The sequence below is a fragment of the Alosa pseudoharengus genome, unplaced genomic scaffold (assembly GCF_046254945.1).
Source record: "Alosa pseudoharengus isolate Yale_2024_CS ecotype anadromous, Long Island Sound unplaced genomic scaffold, YU_APseudo_1.1 YU_APseudo_1.1_scf_9, whole genome shotgun sequence".
In the NCBI taxonomy this organism is placed as follows: Eukaryota; Metazoa; Chordata; class Actinopteri; order Clupeiformes; family Clupeidae; genus Alosa; species Alosa pseudoharengus.
In genome coordinates this window covers 10,173,888-10,192,806 of record NW_027468881.1, presented here as the reverse complement: position 1 = coordinate 10,192,806, position 18,919 = coordinate 10,173,888, and the positions used below count along the sequence as shown (strand labels likewise).

The 18,919-nt window shown below is 40.3% G+C and overlaps 2 protein-coding genes across 2 annotated transcripts; one reads left to right on the top strand and one right to left on the bottom strand.

The window, feature by feature from the left end:
* The first annotated feature begins 659 nt into the window (after positions 1-659).
* On the top strand, positions 660-6,158 carry sike1 (suppressor of IKBKE 1). Its single transcript, XM_076276349.1, has 5 exons — positions 660-1,102; positions 3,990-4,095; positions 4,497-4,639; positions 4,896-5,009; positions 5,195-6,158. The coding sequence occupies exons 1-5, from the start codon at positions 944-946 to the stop codon at positions 5,303-5,305; spliced, it is 633 nt and encodes a 210-aa protein (XP_076132464.1). The 5' UTR covers positions 660-943; the 3' UTR covers positions 5,306-6,158.
* A 1,856-nt stretch (positions 6,159-8,014) lies between these two features.
* Positions 8,015-18,560, bottom strand: slc25a33 (solute carrier family 25 member 33). The gene is made up of 7 exons (XM_076275905.1): positions 18,378-18,560; positions 14,733-14,906; positions 12,203-12,280; positions 11,115-11,215; positions 10,928-10,994; positions 9,447-9,727; positions 8,015-9,013 (listed from the first exon to the last, which is right to left on the bottom strand). Exons 1-7 carry the CDS (start codon positions 18,416-18,418, stop codon positions 8,811-8,813), a joined length of 945 nt encoding a protein of 314 aa, XP_076132020.1. The 5' UTR covers positions 18,419-18,560; the 3' UTR covers positions 8,015-8,810.
* Positions 18,561-18,919: the final 359 nt, after the last annotated feature.

Below are 18,919 nucleotides of genomic sequence, written 5' to 3'. Positions count from 1 at the left end.
ACTTTGACAAGCTTGGGGAAAGATTCTTGAAAGAGTATTTTGAGTAAAGCTTGAATATGGGGCATTAGTTACAAGACTAGGCTACAATCTTTCAAGAATCTTTCCCAAATCTTGTCAACGTTTTTTTGGTGTAAGGTGCCATTAGCCAACGAAATGCAGTTTGCGTCTAACCAGAAGTGCAAGAAAGCATAAAAGTACAATGTGATATACAAATTACAAAGTATAGACAGGTGGTGCATAGGCAGGACAAGAAATATAGTGCAGTGTAGACAGTAATATGTAGTTGTTTTACAGAAGGTGGTTTAGAGTAATACAAATTAGATATAAATATGTGCAGTGTATTAGCAGTTAATAATAAATATGGCTATGTGATATGAACAATGTATGAACAACATGTACAGATATGTGCAATGTAGTAGCAGTAACAATATAATAATATAGATATACAGTGTATTAGTAGAATATATTATGAGGAAAACACAGAATAAATATGGATATTCAGTATGAACCATCATAGCTGCTAAAATAAAGTGCCTCTTTGCATTTTAATGGGAATATGTATATTTTTGCATTCCTAGGCATCGAGTTTATAAAGCCGTCTGTTGAATGGACCATGTCAAGAGCAAGTCGGAAGTTGCGTTAACAGAATGCGCCTTGACGTCAAAATAAAGTAGCGGAGGCAAGTCAGCTTGGACAGCTCTCTTCAAATAAACAATCCTTAAAACAAGTTTGGATGTAAAATATGTAATCTTGAGAAAGCAGCTCTTCGAGTTGTTTCAGATAACAGTTATCGCTACATATCGAATATTTGTTATTTAGGCAGGCTAACATACTGACAAAGTTGTTATGTTGTCATTGTTAACTATGCTAATGTTGTTTAGCTAACATCCGTTTAGTTTATAGTTAACGAATTACACCAGAGGGTTTCTTTGTTATTAGAGAAATGGCCTGCACATTAGAAAAGGTACTTGGTGATGCTCGTACCCTACTGGAGCGGCTGAAAGATCATGACACAGCGGCGGAGAGTTTAATCGAGCAGTCGGGAGCACTTAGCCAAAGGGTCCATAGCATGAAGGAAGTCAGTAACACACTCCCAGATAAGGTAAACGCTTCCTTCTCACAGTCATTTTTACAACGGGTCTGGGGTTTTCTGTAACTAACTGCAGTATTCAAAGCATGAGCTACGATTCTCATGTTCTTGTACACACCAACCGGTGGGGGTTGACAGTAAAAGATGGGGGTAGCCTATTCCTTGAAATCCTATAAGTCCCATAGAGTAGGCTACAACAGTTTTCATAGCGTTAGCATTTCTAGAGTGCTTTATCGGGTAAATATATGTATGTATGTATGTATGTATTTTATTTATTTATTTATTTAGTCTGCATCAAATTAAATGTGCAGAAATTAATTTATACAGGTGCAAATAATATGAAATAACAATAGGCTACATTAATACTTCAAATATGTCTGGTAAAAAAAATATATAAATACAAATATATATCAAAATATATGTCAAAATTCCCAAAATTGTCATTCAATTGTGCCACTTTGATTGTATGGTGACCCTTCATCATACCTAGAGATTGGCATGGTTTTATTTCAGTTAGCCTATTAGCTGGTTTGATTTGCATTGTGAGATGCTGTTATGGAAAGTACCCCATGCCAATCGTGAGATAAGGTGAAGGGTATGTGATGATGTGGGGCTATTTTAATTTCAAAGGCCAAGGGAACTTTATCAGGATGCGTAGTATTCTGGATCCATGAAATAACTGGCCTTTAAAAATAAAAAAAATCTGCCTGCCTCTATGGGAATTTAACATAGGGGTATACTTATGAGCACCTGTATTTTAAGGAAGAACATTCATTTATTTGGGATACATTATTCATTCACAAAGAAATTGTGTCCTTAAAGGTTGGATTTTCCTCATTGTTTTAATTAAGGCATTAAGATCAATTTCCCAAGGATGATTTTTTATTAGATAGATAGATAGATAGATAGATAGATAGATACTTTATTGATCCCCAAGGGGAAATTCAAGGGTCTCAGTAGCATACAGACATCACACACAACATGCACTTACAGCAGAAATGGTAAACATAAGTATAAGTATAAACATATAACTAAACTCCACTGTACAATAAAGACAGTAGAAGATAAGAAAACGAACAAAACTAAATACTAAATACACTATATAAATTAAATTTAAAAAGTCCAATGTGCTTGAGGGTGATCAAGCATAAGACGCTTGTAGTGACAGGGCCGGGACTGGTAAGGTGCTCAAGGGAGTGAGTGCCATGGTGAAGGTGCAAAAAGTAGTCTAACCATAGTCCTTTAGTTATGTGTGCATGGCAAGGTGCTCAAGAGAGTGAGTGTCATGGTGAAGGTGCAAAAAGTAGTCCAACATTAGTGCAACAGTGCAAGAATAAGGTCTAGAGACCAGCATAAATAAATAATATGGACAAAAATCCTCTTTTTAGTCAACTTTAGCATGTGTATGCTAAAGATGTAAACTTCTGGTTTCAACTGTATATTTCTGCAAGAAGAGTCTCAACTCCCTATGTCACATTTTCAAAAGAGACCAATTCTCAACTAAATACTCATCCTCATAGCATGCTATTTATGAAATTATTCCTAATTTATGACACAAAGGTTACATTAAACTCATGTCAAACATTATATATCAATGTCAGTTGCATTAATATATGTTTAAGCTGTTAGAAAAAATGCTAGGGTGCCTTGTAAATCTTGATTTTTTCAGCAATCAGGAATTTGTTTTTACACCTCTTCTGTCTTTCAATCAGGAATGGTATTACAGTTTTTTTCAATCGCTAACAAGCGCTTAACCATACTTCAGATACTTTTTCTAAACTCTTAACACAGACTCACACCTACAAAACACAATTGGCCAAATGGATAATTTTCTTCTCAAAAACACGTTTTGTTAAACATATACTAACACATCTTTCTCTGGACACACTAACTTTACCAAAACACTGGAAATCAGACACAAAATGAAATTATTCTGTCATAGAATAACACTTGTTTTCACTTCACAAGGTACATGCAGTCAATCAAAGTACACCAGGTTTCAAAATACTGGCTATTGTTGACATTACAAAAACTGCATAGACTTTTATGTTTCAGTTTTACAGGTATTTGCATGCAAAACATGCAATCCACCGTTTTTACACTAAATTTCTTGGTTGGGAACTGTATGTCCACATGTAATGTTCACATTCAAAAGCATTCCAGTGAAAAACAAATCATTTTTTCCCCTTTACTGTTTACTACAGGAGGTACAGTAGAAATACTGTTTACAGTACGATAGAACAGAAAAAGTATTGCACCTGGGATAAAATGCACCTGGGATAAAAAAACATTTGGTAGCAGAAGCAGAGGTTTTTATACTGTATCTACGGTTTGGAATATTGTGTTTGCCATTGTGGGATGTTGTGTGTTAACATTCGTAAATACTACTAAAACAATCCATAGTTTTGTTGGGAAGTATAGCTTGTTTGTTAAGAAAATGTAAGCATTGTGGAAATGTGTTCACTTACTGCATATTGGGTGAAAACGACATGAAATGTGTGAATGGTATGGCCACAAAAGACCGATGCTGTGCTAATTGTGTTTAGAGTTTTGAAAATGTGTCAACTGGTTAGACAAACGCTTGTTAGCGACTGAAAAAAACTGTAATGATGTAATGGCATAGTTGTATTATTTATTTGGTATAGTTGTATTATTTTAATGGCATAGATGTATTGTTTTTTGACGCTTGAAAACCACTTTTCGTATCTGGTGAAGGTAAACAAAGCAGCGCTAGCTTGCCATTTTCACACCACTCTTGCTTACAAAGACTGTGTGTAATCTACTTCTATTGATAGTAGGTTGCAAATGACACTGGTGTCAGTCATGGGTATTTTGGTTGCAACTGGCTATCAGATGATAATGCACGAGTACAGAACTGGTGGTCTTGGTCTTGTTTCAGTACATAGAGGAGACTTCCGAGTTGCAGGAGTTGTCAAGATACAAGCCACACGTACTTCTCGCTCAGGAAAACACTCAAATCAAAGAGCTGCAGCAGGAGAATAGAGGTACGATGTGATTCTTGCATCCTGCTTATGTCTTTTTTGTGGTAGAATGTTCTGGTTATTTCTGAACTGTGCTTGTGTGCTGCGGTTTTTCTACGAATTCTCTCATTAACCAGCATGTTCCTGTACTAACCAGTAGCCTTGTGTAGGGCTGCCTAATTATGGCAAAAATCATTGTAATGATTATTTTGTTCAAGATCACGATTATCAGTGATTCTGGAACTATCATTCATTTTCAAAATTGATTAAAATTAATTTGGTTAATCGATTAATTTGATTGATTGTACAGCCATAGCCTTGTGTGAAAGCTGGGAAATCTTCATGGGTGTTTTCTTTCCTGTACCTGGTTTCCTGGTTATTCTTTACAGCAACTTTTTTTTTGCTTTTCTCTCTATTTCCAACAGAGCTTTGGCTTTCTTTGGAGGAACACCAGTATGCACTGGAACTTATCATGGGTCGATATCGCAAACAAATGCTTCAACTGATGATGGGGAAGAAAAAACTTGATACAAAACCTGTGTTAAGTCTTCATGAGCACCATGCTAAGGTCCGTCTGTGCTCCTTCCATCTTGTTTAACCAATTCAGTTCAACCATGTCATAACCGCACCTGTGTATTAACCACAGTGCCTAATAGCCCAATGAATTAGAATCAGATTAAATCATAAAGAAGAATAAAGAAAATAAACACATTCCCATGTATAGCCCACCCCTGTGTATTAAGCTGACAAAATTTTGCAAAATCAGGGTGGGAAATTACGGTACTTCGATCAGTTCAATCATGTAATTATAATTTTAACTTCAGGAGGTGCAAGGCCAGCTGGAGCGGATATGCGAGATGGGCCAAGTGATGAGAAAAGCTGTCCATGTGGATGACCAGCACTACTGCTCTGTGCAAGAAAGACTCGCACAGCTCGAGGTAAAACATTTGTCTAGTAGTATTCTCAAAGTAAATCAAAAATCAAATCTACATATATTAAGTTGCTTGTGGTAAATGCGAAGTCATGGAGGCACCTATGTGCCAAAATGGCTAAGCCAAGTGCTAACTCATTGCAGGAGCCATAATGTAACAGTTTCCCTTTTATGATTTCTTTTGTCTACCAGATTGAGAATAAGGAACTAAGAGACCTCCTGTCAATCAGTAAGAGTTCTGTCAAACCACAGAGAGAAGTAGAGGATCAGCCAGAGCCTGGGGCCAGTCCCTCTGCCCAGTAGAGGTCACACACGGGTCATTTCTGTGGAGGCAGAAGACACCTGCTTAGAATAGAATTCCGGGTTGAAATTCATCCACCACAGATCTGAAATGTATTGTGTTTGGATGTTTGTTTCTAACGCCTTAGTGCTGTTTCATTTGGATTTGAGGTACTGGTACATGTCTGACTTTTTTGTTTCTCAGGTAATTAAATCTCATTCTTGATGGTCAAACCACTGACCTTTGGCCAATGTTGATACAAATGCATTGTTATTTATCTGGGTGTTTTGACTTTAGTTATCCCCATACTGGTGTACTCTTAGTACCTACAGTACTTCTTCTTGAACCTAAGATTACTTTACACAAACATTCACTTGTAGCCTGAAGTTGCTTTGACAGATGATTTATGAGACTGCCACTCAACATCAAATTTAAAACAAAAAACGCCACTGAATCAGTGTGCATTTATAGATGTAATATACTTGTAAGTACAGAGCCACCTGGCCAAAAGATTGATGATTGTAGACATGTAGACAAAAAAATGTTTCTCAGTACTTTGAATCAAGCATATCAATGTGTCGTGTAAAGCCTACAGTTTTTTACATCGGTGTAATATCCAGGATAGTTGTGTGTGTGTACTGTTTTTTAATAGACAAATGGATGAAAGTGATGTATGTCTCATCTCAGGAATGCTGATATCATTCACAACATTAACTGCTAGTGTGGTGTTATGAATAATTGTAGTTAATGTGCAATTAAAGTGCATTATTCATAGTAAGCAGGACAGAATATTAAAGGTGAAAGCAAAAAAAAAAACACAAGCCTTTACACGTGTGTTGTACATTATGATGCAAATAAACTTATTGGCATAACAGATTATGTTTCTTAAATGTGACAGTTTCCTGTAGTCACAATCTGACAAGCAAAGTGATCTCCATCTCTTTGAAGCTGAGAGTAAGATACAATACAGATAGATCACTGGATGTTCCTGAACCAAAGGTAATCTCCCCGACAGATGACACAATAACAAAAGGGATTTGAGAGTCTGGTTTTTGGCCTCATTTTAAATGGAAATGGATTGACCTGTGAGGTGCTCACACCACTGCAATAAGGCTGTTTTTGTTATAATGTGTAAGGTAGGTTGGTTTGCATGTTAATAGCCAATGATAAAACAGATAATTTGAGAGAAAAGAAAAAAAAATTCTCTGCCAAGTCTCCTCCCCTCTCCCTCTCTTATGTTTTAAAATGGACATTCTGCGAGTAACCAATTCCAAACCTTTAGCCAACCTCTCTTAATCTCTGCTTTTCTGTGGAGTAAAGTTATTGAGCTTATTGACAAGCATTGTATTTCACTTCATTAATTTTTGTACAGGCAATGGAATCTGCATACTTACACATGTATAACCTCCAGGCTGTTGATGCCAACCCACATTTGTTGAGGTGAAATGAGAGTGAGGTAAAAAAAAATATGATCTACTGTAAAAAAACAACTAATTTTTACCATCAATCACTGCAGTACCATCTAGTGTTGAGAAACAGGTGTAGGGCTGTGTGACTTCATACCTGGTCAAGACTCCAGTAGCTTGACCTACTAATGAGAATGAATCAGGCACATCAATTGGAAAGTACTCCTAATTAGAACAAGATCTAAAGCATGGGTTGGCATATAACTAAAACAGATCCTGCCAACCCACTTTGCTCATCTTGTACTAATGGCATTACATGTGTTAAGATGTACTGCTACAGTTATATTGTTCACAACTTTCAACTTAAAAACAAAAAAATTAGAAACAGTTTCTGGATGTTTTTACATTGCACATCTACGTGTGATTGAGGGATGTCTTTATTTTCAAAAACTGCTTGAAAACACAGTTCTACCTTTCCTATCACCACTAACAACCTAAAACACTGAACTTACACTTACCATCACCTCTATCCTGTCTATCCCTTATTTACATCCCTTGTAACTAAACTCAACTCTGAACAGTCATTCTATTTCTTGCAAGGTAGTTATATTGTCGCCTATTCACACTGTACCTTGATCTCCACTTTTTTGTTTGACGCTTAGGACAAAAGCGTCAGCTAAATGAGTAAATGTTAATGTAAATCTATGTCTTCATTGCCAGTTTTTCTCTGGGTAATTGTGGACACACACAGCTGCACATGATTCTTTGCGATTTTCCTTTCCCTGAACTGTTTCTGCTACACAGGGACTTGTGTCACGGTGGACAGTGTTCCATTGTGTCACGGTGAAACTTTCCAGACACAGAGGCATTAGGCTCATCACCTCCTGCGGAATCAGGACACTAGTAGCACAGCATAGCTGTTAGAGTGGAGCACAAGAGAGTTTTAATCAGCTTGGAAGATTAGCACTGAAACACTCAAGACAAACCTGAGGTTATATCAGGTCTCCGCACAGAGTGCAAACATGTAAGCAAAACGTTTGCAACCCATCAGAATGAACCGCATTCCATACATCGAATGTTGTTGAATCTGTGTTGCATTCAAGGGAAGAGTAACTAGTTGTTGGAACATTGTGTTCTTATTTACTATGGCTGTTTGCTGCCAATATGTAAACTATAAAACCCTCCTCTGTACACCACCACACCAATCTCCCCACACTGCACGGTTAATCCCTAATGGCTTCATTATGGAGCTGTGAGCAGGATGGCTGGGGACATTAAAAGTTAACACAGGTGCCAAGAGCTCAGGTCACGAATGCAATAAAAAAGAAAGTTTGACCAATGTGTTTTTATTCAACCACTGGTTAAATATGATTTTTTCTGTAAAATAACTATTGATGCTGCTCACAAACAAAATATACAAATGACCTTGATTAACTTATAGGAAATGAAACCAGTTAATCGTTTAGCTGAACTCTTGATCTATGTAGGAGCCACCAACTCCAACATGATGTGGTGAGTGTGTACATGTCTGATAGCAAGCAGAGTGAGACCCTTATTTAAGCATCCTATTCTAAAGGTCCACAGGTAAAGTGGTCAAAACATTCTCAGACATTACCACTGATAGAACGACAAACAGAGACAGAAATAAGAGACAGCAACTGGTAACAATAATGATATAACAATAATTTAGTTAACTTAAAAGTTCCATATTTTCAGATAACCTATTACCTCTTTTTCTGTACAACTATGTAGTAGTTTATTATCCACATGGAGCATTCACACTCTGATGTACCATATTCAGTCTTTACAAACTTAATTTCTCGCAAAGTCCTTCTAGATGCAAAAGTCTCTCACCAGTAACATCTGATCGTATGCATCCATTAAAATAAAATATAATGATACAAAAAAAAGAAGGCTGTAAAAGTCTTTGGGAAGCCACTCAAGCCTACATCCCACGCAAGCAAAGAAAGAAAGCCTGTTACAACAGGATGTACATTCAGGCCACCTCATCTGCAACGTCTACAGTGTCTGGCTTGTTCCCCTTGTCTGGTCCGGGGCCGTGGGGAAAAGGGGGTTGGGGGCATGGGGTGTTAAGGGCAGGGGTAGGATGGGAGATTGGCCCTCAGTTGGACGACTCCTTTAGCAGGTAGACAATGAGCTCGTAAGTGGACAGCGTAATGGCCGTGTTGGGGATCTGTCGGATGAGCTGTGGAATGAGTCCTCTGTAAAAGGCAGCGTAACCCTCCTCCACCGCCACCAGACGTGCAGTCTGGAAAAAGTACCTGTACTTGCTGCCCTCTTCACGTAGTCTTGTTCGGATGACCTCTGTGAGCAGGGCAGGGGAGAAAAAAAGGGATAATCGTTGAATCTTTTGGTGGAAAACATAAAAAGTAAACCATAAAATAGTTTTGTTTTCTAAAATGGGCAGTGACTAAAGCTGGTTTTATTTCACTGATATATTATCTGCTTTTATAAGCAGTACACCTGAATTTGAATATGTTGGAGAATATCCTGCTGCAGTCTATTTCCTGCTGCAGTCTTTTAAGTCAATTTACATTTATTCATTTAACACACAGTTCCATCCAAACCCATGGAGTGCAAATGAGTGGTGCTTTCATCAGGTAATTTCTCCATGGGACAGTCTAGACTCAAAAAACCAAAAGACCACAGGAAATGACAGGAGCACTGCTGACTAAACATGTTGAGCACGAATCCTAGTGGAGCAGAGTTGACATTTGGCCTGAGACCATAAGCGTACCGTGTGGATATGCTATGCAGGAGGCACAGCCCTTGGCGAAGGCTGCTGCCGCCATGAGGCCCAGGAAGTCCGACACTCCCTTGTTGGCCTCGGTCTTGGCAACGGTCATGCGTTGCTCAGCCATGTGCTTCTTCAGGGACTCGTAGATGAGGAAGCAGATCATGGTCTCGGAGATGCCGGCGTATGATGCCGTCAGGCCCCGGTAGAAGCCGCGCACCCCCTCAGTGTGATAAACGTAGCGCGCGCACTGCAGCGCGTTCATCTTCCTCTCTCCTTTTGCTCTGTGGGGAAAGGGCAGCAATGTTTTAATAAGAACAATTTCACTACATTTTTTTATTTAACAGCGTCAAACTTGTTCGGACATGCCCTCTTTCGGAAATTAAGTTTAAACCAACCTCTAGTCATACCTTTACTGCTTATGGCTAGTGGAGGGGTTATTCTAGAACACAGAGGGAGGGTACTATACAGGAAGCCATATATTTGAACACAGATATGCAGGCCTAACGACCTCTACACTTTGCTGAATAAATATAGATTGCCCGGCAAGGCTCTTGACAGCTTCAAGGTGGGTATTTATATAGCAACGGCACTCATCACATGCTAATGATGATGCAAGTTGTATAAGAGAGGGACAGTCCTAATAGGTTTAGCACAAGCCAGGCGTCGTCAAAGGGTAGGGTTACACTGGTTGAGGTTAGAAGGGGTTGAGGTTAATCTGCACGTAGGCACAGACTTAGGTGTGAAGCCAGAGGGAACAGTTGATAAATATTTGCTTTCTCTTCCCTTACTGTAACATGACACAAGCACTATTGCTTGTTTATAAATCAGTAAATGGAGCAGGACCTAAATACTTGTCAGACATGCTTCAGCAGTACACACCTTCTCGTCCTCTCAGGTCCCAGGTGAAAAACCTGCTAGTAAAACCTACAGTTAGAACTAAACATGGTGAAGCAGCTTTTAGCTGCTATGCGGCTCAGCTGTGGAACCAACTTTCGGATGACATCAAAAAGGCCCCAACTGTAGCCAGTTTTAAATCTAGACTTAAGACCAAACTGTTCTCAGATGCTTTCTGCTAACTGTGCCGAGTAACAAATTCTGAATCTGCCTTGATAATTATTCTACTTTGTCTTTTATTACTTTTTTTTACTACTTTTGCCTTTGTTTTGCTTACTAATTATTCTTTATTTTTAAATGATTTTATCTTGTTTTATGTTTCCTTTTTATTATGATCTTTACCTTTTACCTATTCTTTGACTATATTGCCCTTCTATGCTTTTATTTGTTATTATTGTTTGGTTTTGTATATGTAAAGCACATTGAATGACCTCTGTGTATGAAATGCGCTATATAAATAAACTTGACTTGACTTGACTTACTGTAACATGACAAGTGCTTCGGCAGTGAGGGAAGACAAGATTCCTTCCTAGGAAAAGGCTCAGGTATACGTCTGAATGAGAATGTCACAATGGGTGTCTACTTACTTTTTCTCCAGCTGCATTCGTGTCTTGACCATCCAAAGAGGGTTCATCAGGGTGTTTGTGATGAAAGCTGTTTTGGGAGGGAAGAGAATAAGAGGACAATTGAATGCTTTTGTGATTTTTGGCTATAAATGTAGGTTTAGAGATGGAAACAGAAAAGGTCAAGATAATTCACAACGTTGCCGCTCACCTGCGAATCCTGCTGAGGACATATGTACAACTCCACTGTTAGGCACAAAAATGCCATTGAAAGTCTCTTTTGACTTGGAATAGGCGGCAAAATACACAGCTCTGAAAATAAACCACAAAGAGAAGATATAACGACAAATAAGAGACGTCCAAAACCAGACACCAGTTGGTCATTGCCTTGCCTTCGGCCGTTTAATTCAATTTAGGGGGTTTAGTTCGTTTTCTGAATCACGGCCATGTTTACACAATTGTCCTTGTGGTCAAGGGATACAGTGTCCAGAGCTGTCTGTTCCACACTGCTGCCCTCCTTTTGATGTGCTTCTGGAACAGCCTTCTGGTGTTCCATCACCAGAATGAGCTGAATAAGCAGCTGGATCTAGATATGCCCATGCAGTCTCTCTGAACAGCCGTGGAAGCTGAAGGACACAGCAATAAAACGGCCAAAAAAAAGCACCAGCCACAAAAAGAGCCCTTGTTACAGTGCAGCTCCACACTGCTGCTCTGCTCTGACACAGCTGTGGTCGTTTCCTCATTCCACTCTGCTGAAATGGCTGTTTGCTTGAACGACTGGAAGGGCTCATGCTGACCAGTGACTGTGATCGAGAAGGCAAACATTTTCTTTTCATGGAACTTCCTTTATTGTTATTTGAAGTGTTCTGAAAGGAGACCGGGTTAAAGTCTCAACTGTGCCTTGTCAATTTTTATCTAATCTGAAGTTCAATGGTTCACAAAATATGACTGTTCTTTGACAGTGTTTTGGTGGGGGTGGTTGGTGAACTTGTAGGTCCGTGTTCTCAAGTAGGAAGTCACCCATATGACATCAGTGTGTTTCCTCAGGCTGCTTTTGCAATGTGCCTATTGCTCACGTGGCGTGTTTGACATAGTGGAGCAGTCACACTATGGGTGTTCATAGTACATCATGGGGCCGTGGTTTTCCCAACAACTATCTTGGGTATTCCATTTCAAAAGACCCCAAAGAACAAAAGGACAAGTGCCAACAAGATACTTATAGCCTGTACACATTTCATGAATATGTCAAATGTGGTTCATATTTTTAAAGCACATATAAATAGGAGTGTTTGTAGTTACCTTGAAGGTGCAACTCCAACGAGGTTTGGACCTAGTCCCCTGAAGAGTGATCTTGGTCCCTCTTTTTCAAGAATTGACCTAAACACAGGAAAACACAGACACACAAACCATCAGACAGATTCCCTACTGACAGGGCTGTGCCAGCATTTCCTCCCTGTGGAACATCACTCTTCTGCCGTTCCACTAGAAACCACAGGCCGTCATTTCCTTTTTACTGTAAGTTTTCCCTGTGTTCAGCGACAACTCTCCCAACTGCTGAGGTCCTTTTTTGCTTTCTTGCTGGTGATCCCCCCCCCCCCCCCCCCCAGGCCCAAACATCCAGCGCTCAGCCTGCTATTTCGGACAGGACGAAACCAGTTGCTCTGCCCGAGGACTGAGTCCATGAACTCTCTGCTCTCTGGACTGCTACTCGCAGCCAAGCCTGTAATTATTACCCATCAGGAGTGCCCTTCATTCCACTTACTGCAGGCAGAGAGAGAGAGGAGAGAGAGAGAGAGAGAGAGAGAGAGAGAGAGAGAGAGAGAGAGAGAGAGAGAGAGAGAGAGAGAGAGAGAGAGAGAGAGAGAGAGAGAGAGAGAGAGAGAGAGAGAGAGAGAGAGAGAGAGAGAGAGAGAGAGAGAGAGAGAGAGAGAGAGAGAGAGAGAGAGAGAGAGAGAGAGAGAGAGAGAGAGAGAGAGGGAGAGGGAGAGGGAGAGGGAGAGGGAGAGGGAGAGAGAGAGAGAGAGAGAGAGAGAGCGAGAGAGAGAGAGAGAGAGAGAGAGACGCTCCATTAAACACTATGAAAAAACACCTCTCCAAGGATTTGATTTAGTGTAGTATTTTCCTGTTAGACACAGGACATGTTATTTTTAATATCCAACTGTGAGGTAGCCTACTCATAATAGAACACTATATCCTAACCAATTAATAATAGACAATAACAAGTGACTAAGAAAACTGTAGTTGACACTTCAGAGATGAGGTATGACATGTGTCAAGCATACCAAGTAACCGAAGCACCCCATTTGTGGTTATGCTAAGGTGTCTGCAAAACAGCAAAAGCTGTGACGCAGATTTTAGCTTTAGGCCAATCATCTCCCACACATTCAAAATGTGCCCGCTTGAAGTGACAATAGGAAACAATCGTAGCATTTTAACGAGACAGTTGGATGCATTGGGCAGCATGTTAACTACTGTCAGTGATAAAGTAACCATGCACTGGTAACATCTAGCTGGCTCTAGTGGCCAATTATGCAATTAAAACAGTTGGATGCACCAACAAAAAGAGGTTATACTCTTCTACAATAAGTAAAGCTGTCCAAAATAACCAAGGTGGAGATGTGTAAACAGGAAGTGAATTGGCTAATGGCTCACTGGGACAGACTACTCGAGACAAAAACATTTACACATTAAAGGCGCTCTAAGCGATGCTGGGTAACATCACTTCTGTTGATGTTCAAACAAAACAGAAAGCTAGCTCATTCCTTCCTCCCCCTCCCTCCCGTGCAATCGAAACTCTCATAAACACGCATCTCGTCGGTGATTTGCTGGAACAGTTTGTTATGTTTTTATGGGCAACGTTTGCCCAAGTTGTTTTGTGGCCGTTTTTGGAGCCTGGGTTGTCCACAGAGATTGCATTGTTTACAGTGTATTCAGGACACAGGCAGCTAGCGGATGGTGAGATGATGTTTGCTGTAAGTGACAAAAAATGTTTTAGCCTTAAAAAGGTATGACATCGCTTAGTTCACCTTTAAGTGCACAGAACCAGCCATTCTCAGCCTCCCACTGACAAAAAACACAAAGGGGGAAAAAAAAAATCTTCACAACATACAGGACTCATCTCATTCTACTGCCTTGGGCGCAGACGTTAGCACAGGGACATCCTGTTCTGGCCTGGCCCAGGCGAAAACTGACACTGTGCCAGGCTGCTGCAGGAGTCACATCAGAGCACAGAGAGTAGCGAGGGCGGCACTGGCGGCAGTTTCCTTCTTCACATGATCCGCCTTGCACTGATCTGCTTGATCGCGTGCTTCAGCCGCGTGCTGCCCAAAATAGGCACCCTCCACTGACAGGGGCCCTAACCTTGTTCCTCCGGCAGCGTTACTGGGGCTTTATGTAACATTGTCGCAGTCTCCCACGGGAGAGGGAACATCTCTGTAAGCGTCAGCTGTCTCCCTGCACCATGCACTTGTACGTGTGTGTGTGTGTGTAGGGGGTTCTTACTGCCAAAGGGAGGGCTTAATCTCTGCTTTTTAATGCAAGAGATTAATGCTACCCTGGATATTGGACAACCATGTTGATACACTTTCTTAAACAAAATTTTGAAACACAGCTTCAACTACAGGTATCAATGTAATGTTATTTTGGCTCCAATTCACTATGGCATCTAAAATGGACTTTGGAAGCAGTTGGAATCAGACACCTCCGATGCAAAACAAAGTTTAGCGATGTAAACAGCACTCAGAGACATAATAAGGACTTCAGCCTTTCAAGCACTGTGCCAAGTCTGCAACGCCACTACATCTTCCCCTCACTCATTGCATGTACTTACCGTAAGACCTGTAGCAGGCTCGGCGTGACTGCACCTGGCCGGAGGACGCCTGTTCCATTGACTGTACCCAGCTGCACTTGGAAGACAGGCCTGAGCGACAGGCCCGAGGACTGCAGCCGCGTCTTCAGCACCTCCAAGGGGCAGGTGACGATGGCACCAACAGTACCGCCACACCTGCACAAAAAAATCAATACAATTTACTGCCAATACTTAGTGTTAGATATGCTTCTAGCCTATTGTGATACTACTAGCATGAAACATTTGGGCTTAATGGCTTTGTGGACATGATCTATGATAATCAAAATCAAATGTCCCACTGATATGGATGGAAAGGATCTCACCATGGCTATGCATTCACAGGATCCATTAGTAAACAGTAGTAAGTAATCCTGATGTTATCAGAATCAATAGGCCAACTCTTTTGATCAGCCACTGGCTGAGGTGTTTGTGACAAGAATTGAAATGCACTCACTGCATTAAAACAATAAATAAGGCCTGTTATTTAACAATAACAAAACATGCCTACCAGTGTTGACACAACAAATTGGCCTACCGGTTTATGCTGCTATCAGAACAGATACAACCATTTCCATGAAATACTGAATCCTTTTCGAGAACCACATGGTTTAAGGACAATTAAACTGACGTGGTTTAATGCATGGCCTAGGCAGCTCAGTAGCTTTTCACCTGCAATGTTGCATCACAGATGTCAAGGAGAGTAAACTGTGGTGTTACAAATGTCCAAGAGCTGACGTACACAGACAAAGATCAATGAGATTTACAGACAACAGCTTAGCCAATTTCCAAAGGAAAACAAACAGCATGGTCTATTTTGTAATTCAAAGTACCAGGCAGTTCATTCATTTTTTGGACAAAAAAAAACAACAACACCTTCAAACCCAGTGTCTGAACACATGACATTTTTGAGCTCAGCATACACTAACAGTGATGCCAGCAGAGGATGAAGTCGCAGCCCAAATCAGGCTGAGAGGTGCTTAACATAATTGGCTGAATATTCAACCTGAAGGGCAATCCTAATACAGAGTCAAGCAGAACTCTCCATCTAGAATGACTTCCTCATTTGTACATGCTTCAAAAAAAATGTTTTATACCAACTAACTGCCCAGTTTCACAAGATCTGTCCCCATGTAGTCCATAGACTAGGTGACTGTGTGAAACAGACAAGGGAGTGGTTGCACAACAACCACCTGTTATGCAGAAAGAGTGAATAAGGATAGCAAATGCCGATTCAGGTGGTTAGGGAAATGAGGATGAACCACTGCCAAATACTCATGGGAAGACGTTGTGCTGCAGCATTCATGCCAAGTGACTTGCATGACCTCAGCAATTGTCCAGCACAAGATGAAGCAATCCTGCTAAAACAGGAAAACTGTAAACCAGTCACACTAGCCTAGCTGCATTCATTAATGGCAAAATTGATGGCAAAAATCCTCAGACATCTTTAGCAATATGATGTTAAAAATGAAAAATGGAAAATGAAAAACGAACAGGACAAAAGACAGCTGGACTAAACCTATGCCAAGACTTGGGCAGGGCAACCACCAAATAACCTCAAGAGATCCAGTCCTTAATAATAAATTATGAAAACTCTGACAGAATTATACAGAAATCATGTATACCTCAGCAAAAGTATTAAGTTTAGACCAACGAATCCCTTCATTCCGAATTCAAAATACCATTTACAGACCTTAAATATGCCAGCAAGTGACCTTGAACATCCCTATCAAAGATGACCTAACCTTCCCACTGCACATACATGGATTTCTATGCAATGTCACGAAAACATGCGTGCGCAACCAAGAGGCAGAAAGCACCATAGAACAGCATAGAGCAATGCAAAAGAATAAAATGTGTTTTTGTGCTGAAAACTGCACCAATTCGAAATCACGATGGTTGAGAGAATGTTAAATATGTTCAATATCCCTAACGGAATGCATGTCTTCGCCAAAAATGACAATGTTATATTAATAATGCAAATGAACGGCAAAGTTTGCATAGGGTATACAAAAAAATCCGATTGTAGCTTACAGCAGCCGACTTTAAGTTTATAACGTTGTGGACGGCCACCAAGCGTCTTCTGCCTCACGGCTGCGCGCGCATCTAGTTTTGTTGGTAAACGGGAAACCCGTGCTTGTCCTGTTGTGAACCTACAGAGATTCCAACCCTTATTCTCAAAATATTAATTTTGGGGGATGGGGGTGTGGGGGGTGCAAGTATGCAAGGAGGAGAATGCAGCCATAATACATTGTTGCATTGGGTAGTCTAAGTATAAGAAAGATATAACCGGTTAACATCTGAAATAATAACAACAATATTCATTTAAAAAAACCTATGTGGCAAGCTTAAGTCAAAGATCCTTAATATCCATTTATCAACCGTGTGTAGCAGATGTTTACGTAAGCCGTCACGTGAATCTTCATGTCATTGCGGCCGTCTAGAACAAAATGGTCGCTGGTTGAGGATGTACCGTTACCGATTCCACAAGCTATGTGGCAAGCCACAAATTGTCACTGATATCTTGACACATGTAATTTTGCCAGAACATGATAACATTATTTTCAAATTGTTGAAAATAATTTACACGAAGTAGTTAGCTGCTACTGTAGTTTTACTAGCATATAGTGTTAGCTAACCAAGGCTCCGACAACGTTACAATGTTATGTAATGGCAACATGGGAAGCATATAATAATGGATGTTACTGCAATGAATCAACGTATAAACAGATAAACATCAGCGGTAACGTTCCCATTATAAGCTCAACAGACGGTAATTATGTAACTACAACTAGCCACCTAAATACCCTGACATTTAATTTAACGTTAACGTTAACACTGACATTGGCCTGCCTAGCTTGGCAAGCTGAAAGTATGCAACGTTAACGTAAACGTTACGTCTGACACAACTACATTACCGCAAGGGACATAACTACAACAGTAAAATAAGTAAATTGGATTGGGCAATGTTGTGGTGTACTACACTGCAAGAATTAACTTAACGTTTTGACACTGAAATTAGTTCAGACGTTACGTTAGCATTCATTACAGCTAATGCTAGCTAACCTGCTAATGCATAGCAATTACGTTAACGTCCTTGAATAACCTGGCCAGGATAGCGCTAATTATAGAAGAGGGACTTAGACATTTGTCTACAATTAAGATTGCATTGGTAATTGCAAAGGGATGTTAGTTGATCCATACTTTTGTAAAAACACGCGCAAGACTAAGAACCTCGTGTTAGATGTTCGCAATATTTGCTAGATGCTACCCCCCAAATTAAACAATGCAGAGCTGGATAACTTTGCGATTTCAATGTCACCGGCATCTTGCTGCTACTGTGAAAAGTGGTGACGAGACACAGACTTAAAACTAAAAGCAGCTAGAGCCAACAAAACGTTCACGTTACTTGTAAATTGTTGTCAAGTCTACACATTGTAGCTCATCGAGGAGCTGGAGCCTCGGTGAACAAACTAGCAGCTAAACGTCAGTTGAAAATCTAGAACTAGGTTTTAGTTTAGTTCGGAAAGTTAGACCGCTAAGTGACAATGTAGGCTACGCTATCTTAACTTACCCTACTCTTACATCGAAGATAAGTTGAAAATACATTTCTACAAGAAGTTAACTTACCCCCCAGCAAAGAGATGTAAAAATGTGTCCCTCTGTGCCATTTTCAGATCTTCATTATAATTTGCGACAAAATATGCACAGGAAAATTATGCTATTTTTTGTCTCTCAGGCCGAGTTGACAGCCAGGCTGCTCTTTTCCAACCCGGCTTGATCTGCTCAGATCGCAAGCTTGCGCAGAATCGATAAACGAGCTGAAGCTCATGAATAAATTGACGTCAGGGAGGTTGGCCAGGGGTGTTGTCCATGACGTAGGTTTCTGTGTACCAGCGAGCAATCAACAGCATTTGAAATAGCATAGGCAGCAAGCTACGAAAATATCCTGTTTTCTTCATGCTGCAAACCAATAAAATAAAACATTTATAATTTAACTTGATAATTGGCAAATGCAAACATTGGTCAAACAATGGAATAAGCCTGGTCTAATGGGCCATACAGACAATAGCATGCAATCCCGATTACATGGAATTTATAAATGTAGGCCTAGGCTATGTTATATCGATGTTAAAGGGACACCAGGCAAGCCTGATGCTTTTTCTCTACGA

What these genes read in the sequence shown, in the direction of transcription:
- sike1 (XM_076276349.1), top strand. Translation starts at nt 944, where the DNA reads ATGGCCTGCACATTAGAAAAGGTACTTGGTGATGCTCGTACCCTACTG. An exon ending in GTAACACACTCCCAGATAAG is followed by an intron (nt 1,103 to 3,989) that starts GTAAACGCTTCC and finishes GTCTTGTTTCAG; the next exon opens with TACATAGAGGAGACTTCCGA. An exon ending in GCTGCAGCAGGAGAATAGAG is followed by an intron (nt 4,096 to 4,496) that starts GTACGATGTGAT and finishes TATTTCCAACAG; the next exon opens with AGCTTTGGCTTTCTTTGGAG.
- slc25a33 (XM_076275905.1), bottom strand. Translation starts at nt 18,418, where the DNA reads ATGGCACAGAGGGACACATTTTTACATCTCTTTGCTGGGGG. An exon ending in TTACATCTCTTTGCTGGGGG is followed by an intron (nt 14,907 to 18,377) that starts GTAAGTTAACTT and finishes TTTTTTGTGCAG; the next exon opens with GTGTGGCGGTACTGTTGGTG. An exon ending in CGAATGCAGCTGGAGAAAAA is followed by an intron (nt 9,728 to 10,927) that starts GTAAGTAGACAC and finishes CTTTCCCCACAG; the next exon opens with AGCAAAAGGAGAGAGGAAGA.